Source organism: Molothrus ater, chromosome 20, assembly GCF_012460135.2.
Source record: "Molothrus ater isolate BHLD 08-10-18 breed brown headed cowbird chromosome 20, BPBGC_Mater_1.1, whole genome shotgun sequence".
In the NCBI taxonomy this organism is placed as follows: Eukaryota; Metazoa; Chordata; class Aves; order Passeriformes; family Icteridae; genus Molothrus; species Molothrus ater.
The window spans coordinates 10,889,621-10,904,354 of record NC_050497.2 but is presented as its reverse complement, the minus strand read 5'-3'; the positions used below and the strand labels follow the sequence as shown (position 1 = coordinate 10,904,354).

Sequence of the window (14,734 nt, the reverse complement as noted above, 5' to 3'; positions counted from 1 at the left end):
TGAATTTATTGCATTACAGCTTATGCTGTTGTCAAGTACTGGTAGAAGCAGTTGCTTTCTGATCTGTTTTCACCGCTGACTTACAGGACATTTTTCAGATTGGTCCTGAATTGGTAAGAAAATGCAAACCTGGGCTGGCTACTTTGGGTGAGGAAAATTTGAGGAATTCCTGTGGTACAATTGGGAAGGGTTTGTTCACCATGACTAGGGGTTCTGGGCTAGTTTTCTCTAAATACTTTGTTCAGCCAGTAAAGATTATTTGTTGCAGCAAAATACTGATCAGTAAGAGACAGAAGTGGGCTAGAACCTTTTCTTCATAGAAAGGGGCCTGAAAAAACAGCAGCAATATTCTGACTGTGCCTAGCTCTATTTAGATAAAATTATTGCAAACTGTTCAAACTATTTCACCTTCCTTGCAATTCTTCTTCCTTAGTGTCTCAGGGCTTTTGACATATGAACTCTGACCATTTTAAATACTAATATTTGAGCCAGCCAAGGGGAAGTGCAGGTGGTGAAGTAACTGGATGTGTTGTAGCTGAGAGAGCCTGGCCCCGAGTCCTCTCCTGGAGGATGTGGTTGTCCTGCAGCAGGACTGTGGGACCTGGTGACCTGTCCCACCACAGGCACCCACGGGGGGCTAATGGCAATGCTGGATCATCTCCTGCCACGTGCCCAGATCACCAGCCGGGAGAGGCGCAGGAAGGGCTGCAAGTTAGGAGAAAGCCTGTAACAACCAGTCAGTGCTGCATACTGGAGAAGATAAATCTGCAGAGGAAATCGTTGAGGCAGATGTTTAATTAGTTGGAGCCAGGCTGGATAAATCAGGATAGGAGCTGTCTATGCAGAAATGCCGGTGTGCCTTCCCTTCCTCTGGGCTGGTGTCACTGCCTTTGGAAACAAACTGTTCTTTCTGCTGAGGAGAGAAGCAGCAGAAGGAGTCCTACAGCCTCTCCCTTACTGTAATGGATTCCCCTGTGTACAGTCATAAAATAGAAAATGTAATTGATGTTTTCTTATGGTAATGAAAACTAACGAAGTCGAATACTTTATCATCAATTTGTTTAACCTATTGCGTGCTCAGCAGCATGTATTGCACAGGCATATTTCATGGGAGGGCTGGAAATAAAGCTCTGCAGTTCTGGGATGAGCTTCTAGGGGAGACTGCTCTAATCCAGGATGGGCCACCTTGAGGGGGCTCAGGGGCATTGCTCATGCAAGAGGGTTTTCTGAAAATAGCCCAGATGGGAGAGAAAGAGCCGAGGATGGGCACAGAGAGGGGAGCTGGAAGCTCCATCAGTGCCACAGGGACCTGGCTGGGCACAGCTCAGGCACTGGGATAACAGCCCTTGGAGAACACTCATGTCCAGAGGTAGTTTAAGGCTTGTTCTGTATAATCCTGCCATGCCTACATCTCCTTTCTTTGTGCACTTCAGCAGCTGATGGTGTAAATAAAAAATCTCTCTGCAGCGTGGCAGATCTGCAGAAAAGAACTCACATGCTGGAGATTGAGAGCATAAGAACTTCCTGTTCTCCTTGAATTTATCAGTAAAAATGTCAGATACTGTGCTGTCTGGATTTTGAACAGCTCTAATAACCGAGTCCTGAAAAGCTGTTTTAGAAGGTGAGATTTGGGTGTTTTAGTAGCTGGGATAATTCTGCTCCCCAGAGATCAGTTAACATTAACTTCTGGAGGTAAGTTAGGTAGCTGTTGGGCATGCTTGAAATCCCACTGTCGGCTTGGCAGAGGAAGCTTTGTAGGTCGTACAGATCAGGTTGCAGAACTGTAAAACACCATTACCCCTAGAGCTTGATTTGCTTTACTGGGAAATGATTTTCCTGCTCGGTCAGTCTGGTGTGTGTTTCTGCTGGTCTTACTTTCACCAGTACTCATGTGTTACCCCATTAACAAGTAAGAAATCTGGGTTGTGGTAGGTGTGCACTTTAAATCCTGCTTTTTTAGGGAGGCTCAGAGGGACCAAGGCAGGCACAGCTCTTCCAAGGTGGAAGGCAGAGCCCATGCTCTGACCCCAGGGCTCATCTGGGGCTGGGGCTGACAGCAGCCCACAGTGTGCAGCAGGCAAGGAGATCTTACCAGGCTTTTTATCTCTGCACCAAAGCCTGCACTCAATATTGCCTATAAAATATGTTTGCATGGATTATGATTTTAAGAACATAAGAAAGATGGTGACTTCATCCTTGATACTTCATGTATCTTGATGCCATGGTGATTCTCAAATTAAATATGTGCAGGAACTATATGTACACTTGGAAGTCATCTCCCTGCCTGTGAGCTGTCTCATTCCTGCTGCTCTTCCACAAACACATTCCCTGGGATGCCAGTTGCCTTCTCCTCCAGAGCTCAGCTGAATGGACTATAAATACTAATGTAAAGTAAATAACAATGCAGGGAGAATGTGTGCAGAGGCTTTGTTTTCAAACAAATTAAGCATGGATGTCAGTATATAAAAACCGAATGTTCTTAGAAGGAGATGAGAGACAAAACTAAACAACATAAAATGCTGAAATGTTGGAATAATCCTGCCTGCTCCTGGTCCGTGTCAGCCTCTCTTCATCTGAAATTTCTAGTGAACAGAGAAGTCTCCTCTGATTAATCTTGTCTGATTTCAAGTAGAAATTCTTTGCAGGGTGAACATGCTACTGATTATTATTTAATAGCTGCCTCCGACTGCAAACATCCCCCAACCAGAAAGGCTCAGTCCTTTTAAGAACAAAATGCTCTACAAGTTTAATTGTTGTAAACAAAACCTTCTGCCAACATTGCACAGACGTGACCTGTATTTTCCGTAGGTTAGAGGGAGAGTTATTAGCTCAGTGTTCTGTGAGTTTGGAGAAAGATTAATACTTTTTCAATAAATGAAAACAGCTGCTTTGCAATAACATTCAAGTCCCTAACAGCTGTCAACCAGTGCTTTTTGCATTCTTTAAAATGTGTAAAGTGACCAAAAATAGTTTAAAATAATCTTCCTGGTCTGTTTAAGTGTATTATTTCACTGCCACAGGAAGCTGAATAATAAGAAAAGAGAAAGATTCGAGAAACAGGCGTAGAACTTAAAGATAAAAGCCTCCGTATCATATTTTAGTCTCTACACCAGAATCAGAGGAATTACAGCTGCCAGGGCCAGGGAAAGGAGCCTATTCCATCCCCTGGTTCCTGGGAGCACAGTCTGTTACAGAGCCAGGTTTTGTGGTGGTTGATTATTGCCACGGTTTAGATTTGTTCACACAAAATTCAGGTCACCCTCAGAACCTGGAGACTCTCAGATGAAGAGTTCTGCTTGGGGCTCATCTTTGTTTGAGGAGCAGCTGGGGAGGAGAGCTCTGAGTTGTGTTTGAAAATTCAGTTTCTGACGTGTCAGTGTCAGCACCACATTTAATGTCAAATTTCGTGACTTAAATGTTCTAAAGCAGCTGCTAGAGGAGCTGTGGGCCTTGCTGGGGTTTTCCTTCCTCATCTTACCTTGTTGGTGGGAGAGTAGGACAAAAAAATGTCTGTAAAGGGAGGTGTGTGTGTGTGTCTATTTTGATTGCGCATATATGTACTTATTTATACATTTTATAAAAGGAGAATTAAAAAGATAAACTATGTAAAGCTGCAGCCCTGTGGATTAAAGCACTTCTAACAGATGAACTACAGTTAGAATAAACTGTCATTAAAGTTTGATACTGTCATGGAATGATGGTAACTGAGGAGTTTAAATTTAAAAGTAAATATGTTCGAGTAGGCGATGCATATGTTTGCTCTGACTCTTTCTGGGATGGAAGCCCCAGCATCTGTGACAGTGAAAAGCCAATTAATTTGTGTTTCCTTGTGTTCACACTCATGCTTTTCTGCTTAATGGTAGTGGTGAGTGGCTCTGGCTCCCAGTGCTTTGTTTTGGATCATTACAGCAGCCCTGCAGAGCCTGGTGCAGGGTATGAGCAGCTCTACCTGCAAACCCCTCAGGGATCCCTGCAAACCCCTCAGGGATCCCTGCAAACCCCTCAGGGATCCCTGCAAACCCCTCAGCTCTACCTGCAAACCCCTCAGGGATCCCTGCAAACCCTTCAGGGATCCCTGCAAACCCCTCAGGGATCCCTGCAAACCCCTCAGGGATCCCTGCAAACCCCTCAGGGATCCCTGCAAACCCTTCAGGGATCCCTGCAAACCCTTCAGGGATCCCTGCAAACCCCTCAGGGTTCCCTGCAAGCACCTCAGGGATCCCTGCAAACCCCTCAGCTCTACCTGCAAACCCCTCAGGGATCCCTGCAGACCCCTCAGGGATCCCTGCAAACCCTTCAGGGATCCCTGCAAACCCCTCAGGGTTCCCTGCAAGCACCTCAGGGATCCCTGCAAACCCCTCAGGGATCCCTGCAAACCCTTCAGGGATCCCTGCAAACCCCTCAGGGATCCCTGCAAGCACCTCAGGGATCCCTGCAAACCCTTCAGGGATCCCTGCAAACCCTTCAGGGATCCCTGCAAACCCCTCAGGGATCCCTGCAAACCCCTCAGCTCTACCTGCAAACCCCTCAGGGATCCCTGCAAGCACCTCAGGGATCCCTGCTGCTGCCAGGGGGCTCTGCCTTACCCGGGCACGGCTGTGCCAGCATTCCCAGGGCTGTGCTGGCATTCCCAGGGCTGGGATCACTCAGCCCCAGTGCCGGCATTCCCAGGGCTGGGATCACTCAGCCCCAGTGCCGGCATTCCCAGGGCTGTGCCAGTGTTCCCAGAGCTGTGCCAGCATTCCCGGGGCTGTGCTTGGCTCCCTCACCGCTCCCGACCAGAGCCAATGCTGGAAGGGGCAGAGCTGCTCCCTGCCCGGTTTTGGGGGGGTCCCCGGAGCAGGGGGGTGAGCAGGGAGAGCCCCTGGGTGCAGAGGGGGGCGATGGAGCTGCTGGGAATGATTTCCTCCTGCCCAAGCCCGGCTCAGCTCTGCAGCAGGATGATTTATTTATTCCACACACCCTTTCCCTCTCCCCAGCCCGTGATGCTGAGCAGACCCCGTGTGTTGGTGTACGGGGAACAGCTCGTCAGGAATAAAGTGTGTGAATCGTTGGTCAGAGCAGCACTGGCTAGCTAGCTCTGTGCCTCGGGCTGGTGAGGGGCTGGGTACCAGCCCAGAAGAATTTTTCATGCCCAGCCTCCAAAATGAAGGTGAAATATTGATCAGTTTTGGATCTGTTGGTATTGAATCCATGTGGTTACTGGTTCTTCTGGATTGGGAATAATGCTGTAATTAAGGTGACATTTTAAACTGGGCAGCTCAGTGTTTGGGTGACTGAGATTTTTGTGTTTGTCTCACCCACTGTGATGAACAGAGGCTGTGCTGGTCCCTGGTACCTTCACGGGACCAGCTCCTCCCTGCTCTGTGTTCTGAGCCCTCGAGTGCACTGTGGTTGTGCTGCCCAAAACTGCAGAACAATCACTGGTGCCTTCATAGCCAGGGAAAAGCACCTTTGTCCCTTGAAAATCCCGGCAGTGGCAAGCCCTGGCGCTGGTCAGTCGGGAATGCCCACCTGGGCTGGCCCCAGGACAGTCCCTTGGGGACAATTCCAGGTGCTGGAAGGGCCAGGCTGAGAGCGGGGCAGCTGCAGAGTTTACAATAAAATCTCTGTATTGGATTTCTGCTGTAGGTGCTTTACATTATAGATCAAACATGATGATTTTGTCTCAGCTTTTTTTAGAGCTGCACATTGCTAATGCAAAAAGGTAGCAATTAAGTAAAACCCTTCTGTTGAGCTGTGCACAGCCCGGGTTGCTGCTGGCCGTGCTGCACATTTGTTGTTCCCCAGAAAAGCAATCCAGAAATGAAGTGTTTGTTTCTTTTTAAGGGGCTTTTGACTAAATTCTTTAATTTCACTTGCTGTCAAGGTAGTGTTAAGTAAAATAGGTTTGAACTGCTGTAGTTTTTGTGTACTGGACTAGATGTCAGAAACCTTTGCCATCACTGGAAATTCTGTCACTCTGGATTTACTATCTGTTTCCCACAGCTGAATTCCTGAGCAGTGTGATTTAACACCTTGGCTCTCCATCAACCAGGCCTGGCATTTATTTGAATGCATTACACCACTGGTTTCCATAAACTATTTTACAATTGTTTCATATAAATGACTGTTTATTTCTACAAAAACCATCTGTATTTCTGTGGAGAGCGGCAGATAACTGTGTGTAAAATTCAGTAATGTCACAACAGTGCAAGTTAAGGAAAAACAGATTGGGCTAAAAAAAACCCTCTTGTGCTTGTGCATAATGTTAAAAGTTTGTTTTCACTATTTAAATATCTTTATTTATTAACCAGTATTTGCATTTGTAATGATAAAATCTTTATTCCACTTCAGAGGTGTTGAGGGGCTTTGGGGATTTTTAGCAGATAAACAGATTTAAGATGTCCTCGCAGCAGCAGGATTGGAGATGTAAACATTCTGCTCTGCAGCCAGTTCCTCTCTCACTGTTTACATATTTTCTGTTGTTTTATTGTCATTGCCAAGCACACAATGGAATCCTGCCCCTTCTGTCATGTTCTGAGAAGGCTCCTGAGCCCTTTCCCTGTTCCCACTTTCTCTGCTCCCCTCAGTGCCCTGACCCTGCTCCTCCCTCTGCCCTTTTGGTTATGGCCCAGTGCTCGTGCCCTGGCCCAGGGCCACGTCCAGCATCCACGGGGGGCCAGGGTTCCCCCAGGCCTCCCCAGGGACGAGGAGCTGCTTCGATTTCCCTCCTCCCAGCCAGCACCCAAGGAGCCTCCACACTGAGCTATTTTAATTCCTCCATCTGCTGCCCATGTGGTGGCAGAGGGAACACTGGAATCCAGCAGTCTTACACTTAGCACGACTGATACTTTCTGACAGACTATTTGAAATGATAGAAATACATAAATCTCCTCTTTTTTATGACCTTGTAATAGCTGCAACATATTTCCAGCAAATATTTTCTATAGCAATAATAAAAAAGCGATAACAAAAAAATAAATATAAATATAGTTTAAACTCAAGCGGAATCGTGCTTTCAAAGCCCAGGGATGGAGCAGCAAAGCAATAAATCACAAATCCTTGTGAAAGGAGGGACTTGAAATGGAAAGTCCCACAGACATCAGTGTTAAGTGTTTATCAACAGGGGTTTTTGACTGCTCTGCTGCCTTCTGCCTGTGCTCAGTTCCCTTTTGCTTGTTCCCTCCTGCCCAGCATCTGTCACCGTGGCTGTTGGGCTGTGGCTGCCTAACTGCCCACGTCTCTGATCTTTTCTTTCTTATTTTCTTTGTTACTTTTTCTTTTCCTTTGTGATTTCCTTTGTCCCCAGAGGCTGTGGCTGCCCTGGATGCCTGGCAGTGCCCAGGGCCGGGTTGAACAGGGCCTGAGCAGGCTGGGGCAGGGAAGGGATCCCTGCCATGGCAGGGGTGGGGCTGGAGGAGGTTCCCCTCTGGCCTGAGCCGTTCTGTGGCTCCGTGGTGCTTGCAAAGCCCTGTGAGCAGGAGCAGTGTCTGGGTGTGCTGGAGGCCAGGGTGGAGATGCTGCCCCATGAACACCATGGGTGAGGTGTTGCTCACACCAGCTTTGTGCAGGGCTTTGTGGAAGGAGTGCAAGGACAGACGGGTTTGCCTGGGCTTTCCCACCAGGCAAACTGAAATTGTAACAGGAGCCCCTAGCAAGGAGCAGGATTAATGGATGACACGTGAGCAAATGCAGCATACAGGGGCATGGCTTTGGCAGAGCAGGCTCTGCTCCAGCAGGCTGAGAGGGAGCCAGAGACCATCTGAAAGGGATGGTGGGTTTGCCATGGCATGCTTAGATTTCCAAAAAAGATTTGACAAAGGCTCATAAAGCAATTAAGCTGTCACAGGATGAGAAGGAGGATCCTCACATGGATTAATAATTGATTAAAAGACAGGAAACAAAGAATAGGAATAATGGCCCTTGGTGATTAGTAACTAGGTTACTGGTGGAGCTCCAGTGGAACTGGTGGAACCTGCATTGTTCCTTAATGTGGGGCATGGAAAGGATGTGAATGCTGATGTGACAAAATGTGCTGTTGATACAAAAGAGGTAAGAATAGTGCAAATAAAAGCTGTCTGTGAAGCACTGCAGAGGTATCCACAGTGCTGAGTGACAGGACAATAAAACGAGAGAGGGAAGTCAGTGTCAATGAGTACAAAATAATATACATGGTGAAAAGCAACTGTAACTATATGTGTACAATGATGGGCTCTAATTACCTTCCATCAGTCGGGAGAAGTATCCAGTATCATCACAGTAGTTCTCTGAACACTTCAGCTCCGTGTTGGAGCAGGCAGAAAGACAAATGGAGCATCAGGAACTGAGTCCATAAATCCCAATGTACCCAGATCCTAATTGTTGTGTTTTGTCTCAAAAAAGAGAAGTGAAGAGATGCAGAAAGGGATGCGTATGGAAATGGATCAGGCACATGAAATGAGGAGCAGATGCTGGGAGGGAAGAGCTTTTCTGGTGTGGAAAAGGCACAGCTGGGTACAAGAGGTGTTTGTGAAGTGCAGGTGGTGGGGACAGTGAATTGGGAAGGTTTTATCCTGGTAGCTCGGAGACAGGAGCTGCTCACCCCAAACATTGGGGTGGCAATGGCTCATTGGAACAAGAGGAATACTTTTCCTCACACGGTGTAATAAATTCAGGAGGTAAATGTCATGGAAATGGGAAATTCAAAAGTGTTTTGGACAAATGCATGACTGTAAAGGGAACAGAAACAGCTGATGTAGCACAGGTGGAACTGGGGTGTTGGTGAGGATTATGGGAGCTCTTGAAGGTGAAGAGAGGCATATTCAGGCATAGGGATGTGTTTTGTTGCAGAGACTAATGCTGTAAAATATAGCCTCAGTTTTCAACAGTTTGAGTGTTTTTGTTGATACTGGTCTTTTTTGTTTAGGTTTGACAACTCCACAAACATTAAATATTCTTTCTATAATCCTTATTTCACCCTGGTAACTAGTTTGGAGATGGAGGGGGTTTAGTTGGGGTTTTGTTCAAAGCCTGGTTCCCTGTTGCAGTGTTAGTATTGTTTATTGTGCAGATTCACCCCTGACCGTGGCATTCTTCATTGCTATTGAAAGTTAATGGGGGAAAAATTGCATTCCAAACATTTGAACCCATAGTAGCCATGGCTGAACTTAGTTGATCTCTGGTGATCGGTTCAATTTAGTTACGATTTTTAGCCATTAGGCTGGGGCTGAATGATGGTGATTTGGTTGAGGCCAAATGTCTGCAGAAAATTGGCTGTTTGATAAGAGCCCTGTTATCAGAGGGGGATACTTTCTCATTTACATTTAGATGAGTATTGATTATTTATTTACTCAGAGAAGTGAGATTCGTTCCCAATCTTATCTCTCTAGTCTCTGCTTGTCAGCAGAAAGAGAGAGAGAGCTCCTGACAACAGCCCAAGATAACAGCACTTTGTAGTGGAGATAAAAGTTGGAATGGGCCTTTTTCTAGTCTTGACTGAAAGGATAAGTTTTAAAAATTAGAACTGATGGGTCGTGCTTTCAAAAGCCCTTTCTGAAAGCTTTGCAGCTTAAATGGCAACAGAATTGGTTTGTTGGTATGCAGGTGGCTGTTCCCTCCTGCAAGGGGGACCCTTAATTTGATTACAGGGTGGGATTCTTCCCAGGCACCTTTGTGTGCTCATAGGGAACTGTGGGTCTTGGGGTCTTGGTTTTAATTCCTGATGAACATTCCTGTCTCTAAAGGGGTCTCTTGAAATAGCCAGGTGGGTATCTGTGGATAGACTCCACGGTGAGAGTGGTTCCACAGGGATTCAGGTGGAAGGGATGTGTGGGATGGAGGATCACCCCCAGGAGGGGTGTGGAGCCCTGGGAGCTGCCAGCAGCAGGAAGGCTTGGCCTGGGACAATGGCCAGGACAGTCCGTGCCAGGATTTTAAAGGTTTATTTTACAACTGCATTGAACATTTGCATGAGATTACAGAAATCCATATAATCCATCTTTGGTATTGCCACTTGAAAATTTGTTGAAATTCACAGAGCAGGATTCCATTAGGGAACCATTAAATTATCCAATATTCCTACTACAGTGACATCATTTGAACTTGTGAGAGAAGCCTGATAGTAAAACTCCTCCACAGACTCAGCCTAACGTTCTTCATCTGTTGGCAAGCAGAGGTCATGTAAATGTGGACAGATATTTAAAGCATAATTGAAGAGTAGATACTCTCTGAAAATCCATTTGCAGTTTTTATTCATTTCTCAGTATTTACTGTTTTTTTAATTTCTCGGTATTTTCTGGTTTTAAGGAGTTATCCATGAGGCAGGTTGACCTGGTTCCTGCTCTGGAGCTCTATTTCCCTGCTTCCTTAGCAGAGCTAACACAGGCTTGACACAAACTGGGTAAAACAATTTACCTGGTCATGGGGTTCTTCAGCTGCTTCAGATAGAAATGACCCTGAGGCACTGCAGGGTGTGTTGAGGGGTGATCCCCGATGGCTGCCCTCAGGGTTCAGCAGCATGGGGACTGTTTCTGATGGGGATGATGTTTTTGGGGTGGATCCAGCTGGTGGAATCGGATCCTCACAGAGGGACCATGAACCCTGCCTACCTTTGACCCTTCCATCGTGTCAGGGTTTGCTCCCATTGAGCAGGGCTTTGGGACTGGGTACCAACAGCACAGATGTCCAGATCTGTGCCAGCAGTGCCCTTGGATGTAGCTCAGGAATCTCTGGAAGGTGCTTGGGATGAACAGACAAAGCCATCGGGCTTTGCTTTCACTGGTCCTGTTCTTAAACCTACACCAGATTCTGAATCCAAGTTGATTTACTGCTTTGAGATTTGTTTCAATTCAGTATATTTTGCTTCTGCCTAACAAGCAGGCCTCTGTTTATCTAATTTATTTTAAATTTAAATAGTTAATCACATTTCCAGTAGCTGGGAGAGGAGCAGTGCTGGTGCTGGGTCTGTTTGCCTTTCTCTGTGCTGCGTGCTTTGCACTGCTGATGCTTTGGCAGCTCCTCGTGCCACCAGTGGTTGTGCTGGGCAGGGTGGGAGCTCCTGTGCCCTGCAGAAAGCCTGGCACTGCATCTGCTCTGAGTGGCACTGGGAATAAGGAGAGTCCCCCGTGCTCCACAGGGAGAGAACGCGCCCGGCCTAGCAGCGAGAGCCTCACGCGGCTGTGGGGAGAGGGAATGAGCAGCTGTAATTGAAATTCTGCTGTAGTAAATTTAAAATTAATTGGCCAACAAATTCCATTCCTTAGGCATACCATCTGAGGCTGAAAGACTTAATTTTTGTTATATATTTTAAATATTTCATCATATATATGCTCGTAATTCAAAGTCAGCAAACAGAAATCTTTTAAGTAGTGGTGAAGAGGGAACAGATTTTGTTAGTTCAGTTCTAGGTTTTTTGTTACTTTGAGACTTGGTTAAAGAAGTTTTGAATCACTTATGATTTTTCAGGTATCTGTTCAGGTTATTTTACTGGATTATGGAAAATTATTTATGGAAAATTATTGTTTATGGAAAATACACAGCTGAGAACTTGGTGTGCACTTCAGCTCTCAGGTGTGAGCAGGAGTGGTGTGAGGACAGGAGGGCTGGAACTGGCTCAGGGGCTTCACCTGGAATTGGATCAGAGTGTCCTGGTTTTGTTCCAGTTAAGCCATGTAGTTTAAGGATCCATTCAACTAGAAGATTTTTTTAATGGCCTAGTTCTTGTAAAAACAATTTTTTATACATTTTCTGTAGCTGTAAAACAGCTTTTTAAGTGGTATTGTCCTTACTTTGGGGGTTTGGTTGGGCAAGAAAGAAGCTGGCACCTGAACCGTCAAGATCTACTGTTAAAATGTGAAAAGAATTCATTCAAAGCAGCAGCATCTGTCCCTCTGTGTGATGCAGTCCATAGGGATGGGCTGATTTCCTTCCCAGGTGCTTCCAGTGCTCTGTGCAGGCAAGAGGGATGGGCAGCAGGGAGCAAACACTGGGGGCTTCTTCACTCAGGAACGATGCCCCAAAAATGCCCCCAGGGTGTACAGCGAGGTCCGAGGGTGTTTCCTGCTCCAGGCAGGGGCTTGGTGCAGCCTCACCTGCGCAGGGACAAGGTGGGAGTGTTGGACAGGGGTTTGGCAGGGCAAGGTCAGCTGCAGACAGCGGGAATGTGCTGATTCCTTCTACACCATCCTCCAGCTGCTGACAGGGCCCTTCCTTTGGCAAAGGGCTCTGGGACATCAACACCCACCTGCTGTGCTCCTGGGCTGCCAGTAACCTCGTGTGAGTTGAACGTGCTAAGCCATCACTTTGTTAGAAAACAGATGATTTTACAAGTTACTTTATGTTGCAGGTCCTCAGTATCGGCTGGAGAAGCAGAGTGAACCTAATGTCCCAGTAGATTTAGACTGTACCTTGGAGAGCCAGAGCACTTTGGAATTCTGCCTTGTCCGGGAGAACAGTATGTTTCCCCTTTTCACTTTTGCTCTTGTAAACTGCTTAAACTCACATAAGTTATGTATTTTGGAACACAAGCTGTACTGTCTGGGCAAGTACGTTGTGACGAGACTCTCTGTCCCGAGGCACTTCTCCGTGGTGCCAAAACAATATTCCAGAGGGAAGTGATGGATTTCATACCTTTAGCAAATAGTCTGCATCCTGTTTATCACTTCATGATTAATCTTTTGCTGTTAAACTGCTCTGTAAAGTTATGATCAACCCTGAAAAACACGAAATATGAACCTGTCTGTGCTGCAGACGTTGCTCAGTGAGTCGGGTTGGTCTGCAGGGTGCTGTGCCCTGTCAGTGTGGCTGTCAGAGGCACTGGGGGTTTCTAATACAATTTAAAGAAATTAGCCATGCAGAAATAACTGCAGCAGTTTGATGATTTTTGAAGTGCCAGACAAATAATCTTCTCTCCAGCTCTGCTCAAATATTTTTATTCTATTACTGTTTTAATTATCCTAATTTTTATTTCCTGATTTATTTCTTTACTTGAAACAAAATGAAACTTTGAAAAAAGACATTTAACATTGGTTTGTGTTTGTTCCCCATGGGATTTTGATCCATTCTTCATTCTTTACAGCAGCCATGCTCTCAGGTTTGGTGTTCTTTCATTCCATTTTGTGTAAAAGTGTTGATTGTACTAATGAGTAAAGCCAGTCAGTTCCTGCCCTCAGCCAAGAACACTGCACAGACATTGTAAGAGCCTGCTTCAAGCAGTGGAAGAGTTTGTTCCTTCTGTGCAAAGGTTAAACCTTTCAATGGGCGCTTTTTGGCCACAGCAATTGTATGTGATCCCAGCAGGGCAGCAGAGCATCCCCAGAGCAGCCCTGGGTGCAGCACAAGGGACAGGAGCAGCCTGAGCCCCCGGTGCTGCTGGGGCTGGGATTGGCACTCTCAGCTCTGGCTGCTGCTCTCCCTGAGGTCAGACTTGCTCCCAAAATGTTCCTGGTGCTCCTGGTTCATTTCTGCACAAAGTGGTTCTGAGAAACTGTAGGAGAGACCTTGGCAAGAGGGAGCAGGGGGGCTGTGCTGAGGAAATGGAGCAATTCTGGCCTCACTAATCGAGTTGTGCTCTTCCACAAGCCAGAATTCCCCGACGTCTGCATCCCACCTATTATTTTTGTATTGATTTTTAATCTATGAAATGATCCTCACTAGTCATACTTCCATGGGTTTTGCTTGTGATTTAAAATAACATTTTTTAAAACCCAGGCTCTGTAATTAAAAGAATACTGTAGATACTGCATCTTAAATGTATTTTCATCATCTGTGGAGGAATCCAGGCTGTGTCCTGTAGCTGTATCCCCTGCAGGTCTTTGCTCTCATGAGTGACTGGGTTCAGGTTGCACCATTGCTGAAGGAGTAAATCTGGTGGAGGTTTGTAAGTGGTGTAGCAGGAGGCAGTCAGTCTGCTCTGCTCCAGGAGAGCCTCAGGAGCCTTGGCTCAGAATGAATGTCAGTCAGAGTGTTGAGGGGACTCCTTTCCCTGCTCCTGCAGTCCTTGTGCTGCACTGCTCCCCTTCCCTCCCAGGCCAGGGACCCCAAAGTGAGCCCTGCCCCTGCACAGAGCCCTGGAGAGCTGTGGGATGGACCCCTGAGGCTGCTGGGTCCAAATTCCCTGGGCTGGGAGCACCCCTGCCCTCTTTGGCACTCTGTGTGCCCATCCAGGAGGATGCTCTGAGCCCTGCTGGGATGGGGATTGCCCGGGCAGGGTGACCCTGCCCTGTCTCTGCACAGAGGGGCTCCAGTTTGTGAGATCACTCACTGTCCCCGCCTTGGGCAGAGCCTGGCTCCCCCCTGCAGTCAGAAAATGGATTTTGGGGTGCTTAGGAGCTATCTTTTGGCATGACATTAGAATAGAAATATTGACAGTTTTCCACTATTAATAAAATAATGGCTTGACAATCCTATCAGCAAACTGAAATATTCACTTTGTGCATTCTGTCTTGATTTGAAATACTTTTAGCTTTGATATGCCAGTCAGAAAAAACTCTGTTGTAACAGCTATTACTTGTAAATGTGCTCTTCCTAGTCTCATAGTCATTTATAAATATATATATGGATGATGGCAAGCATCTCCTGGGAGAAGAGCAGCCACATTCCTTTGGGCAAAGAGAAAGTTTATATTTCAGGGTATTAAATGAAACAAAAACTTTCCATTATTAAGAAATATGTATGGAGAAATCCCCTTTCCAGCCAGCATTTACTAATAGCATTCAAGCTAATAAACTGCTGCCAGTGTGCAGAACTTTTAACTTGCACAAAGATTTATCTTTAA

The 14,734-nt window shown here is 46.4% G+C and overlaps 1 protein-coding gene across 3 annotated transcripts in view; it reads left to right on the top strand.

Annotated features, from left to right (window-relative positions):
- The window catches only part of MAPKAP1 (MAPK associated protein 1), an 80,568-nt gene that overhangs the window by 47,265 nt on the left and 18,569 nt on the right, over positions 1-14,734 (top strand). For 2 of the 3 annotated variants that reach the window (XM_036393988.2, XM_036393989.2), the window contains one exon: positions 12,305-12,412. The exons of the other annotated variant lie outside the window; for it this stretch is intronic. In XM_036393988.2, the coding sequence (XP_036249881.1) occupies positions 12,305-12,412 (108 nt within the window). The remainder of the gene's footprint in view (positions 1-12,304; positions 12,413-14,734) is intronic. 3 annotated transcript variants of the gene reach the window in all.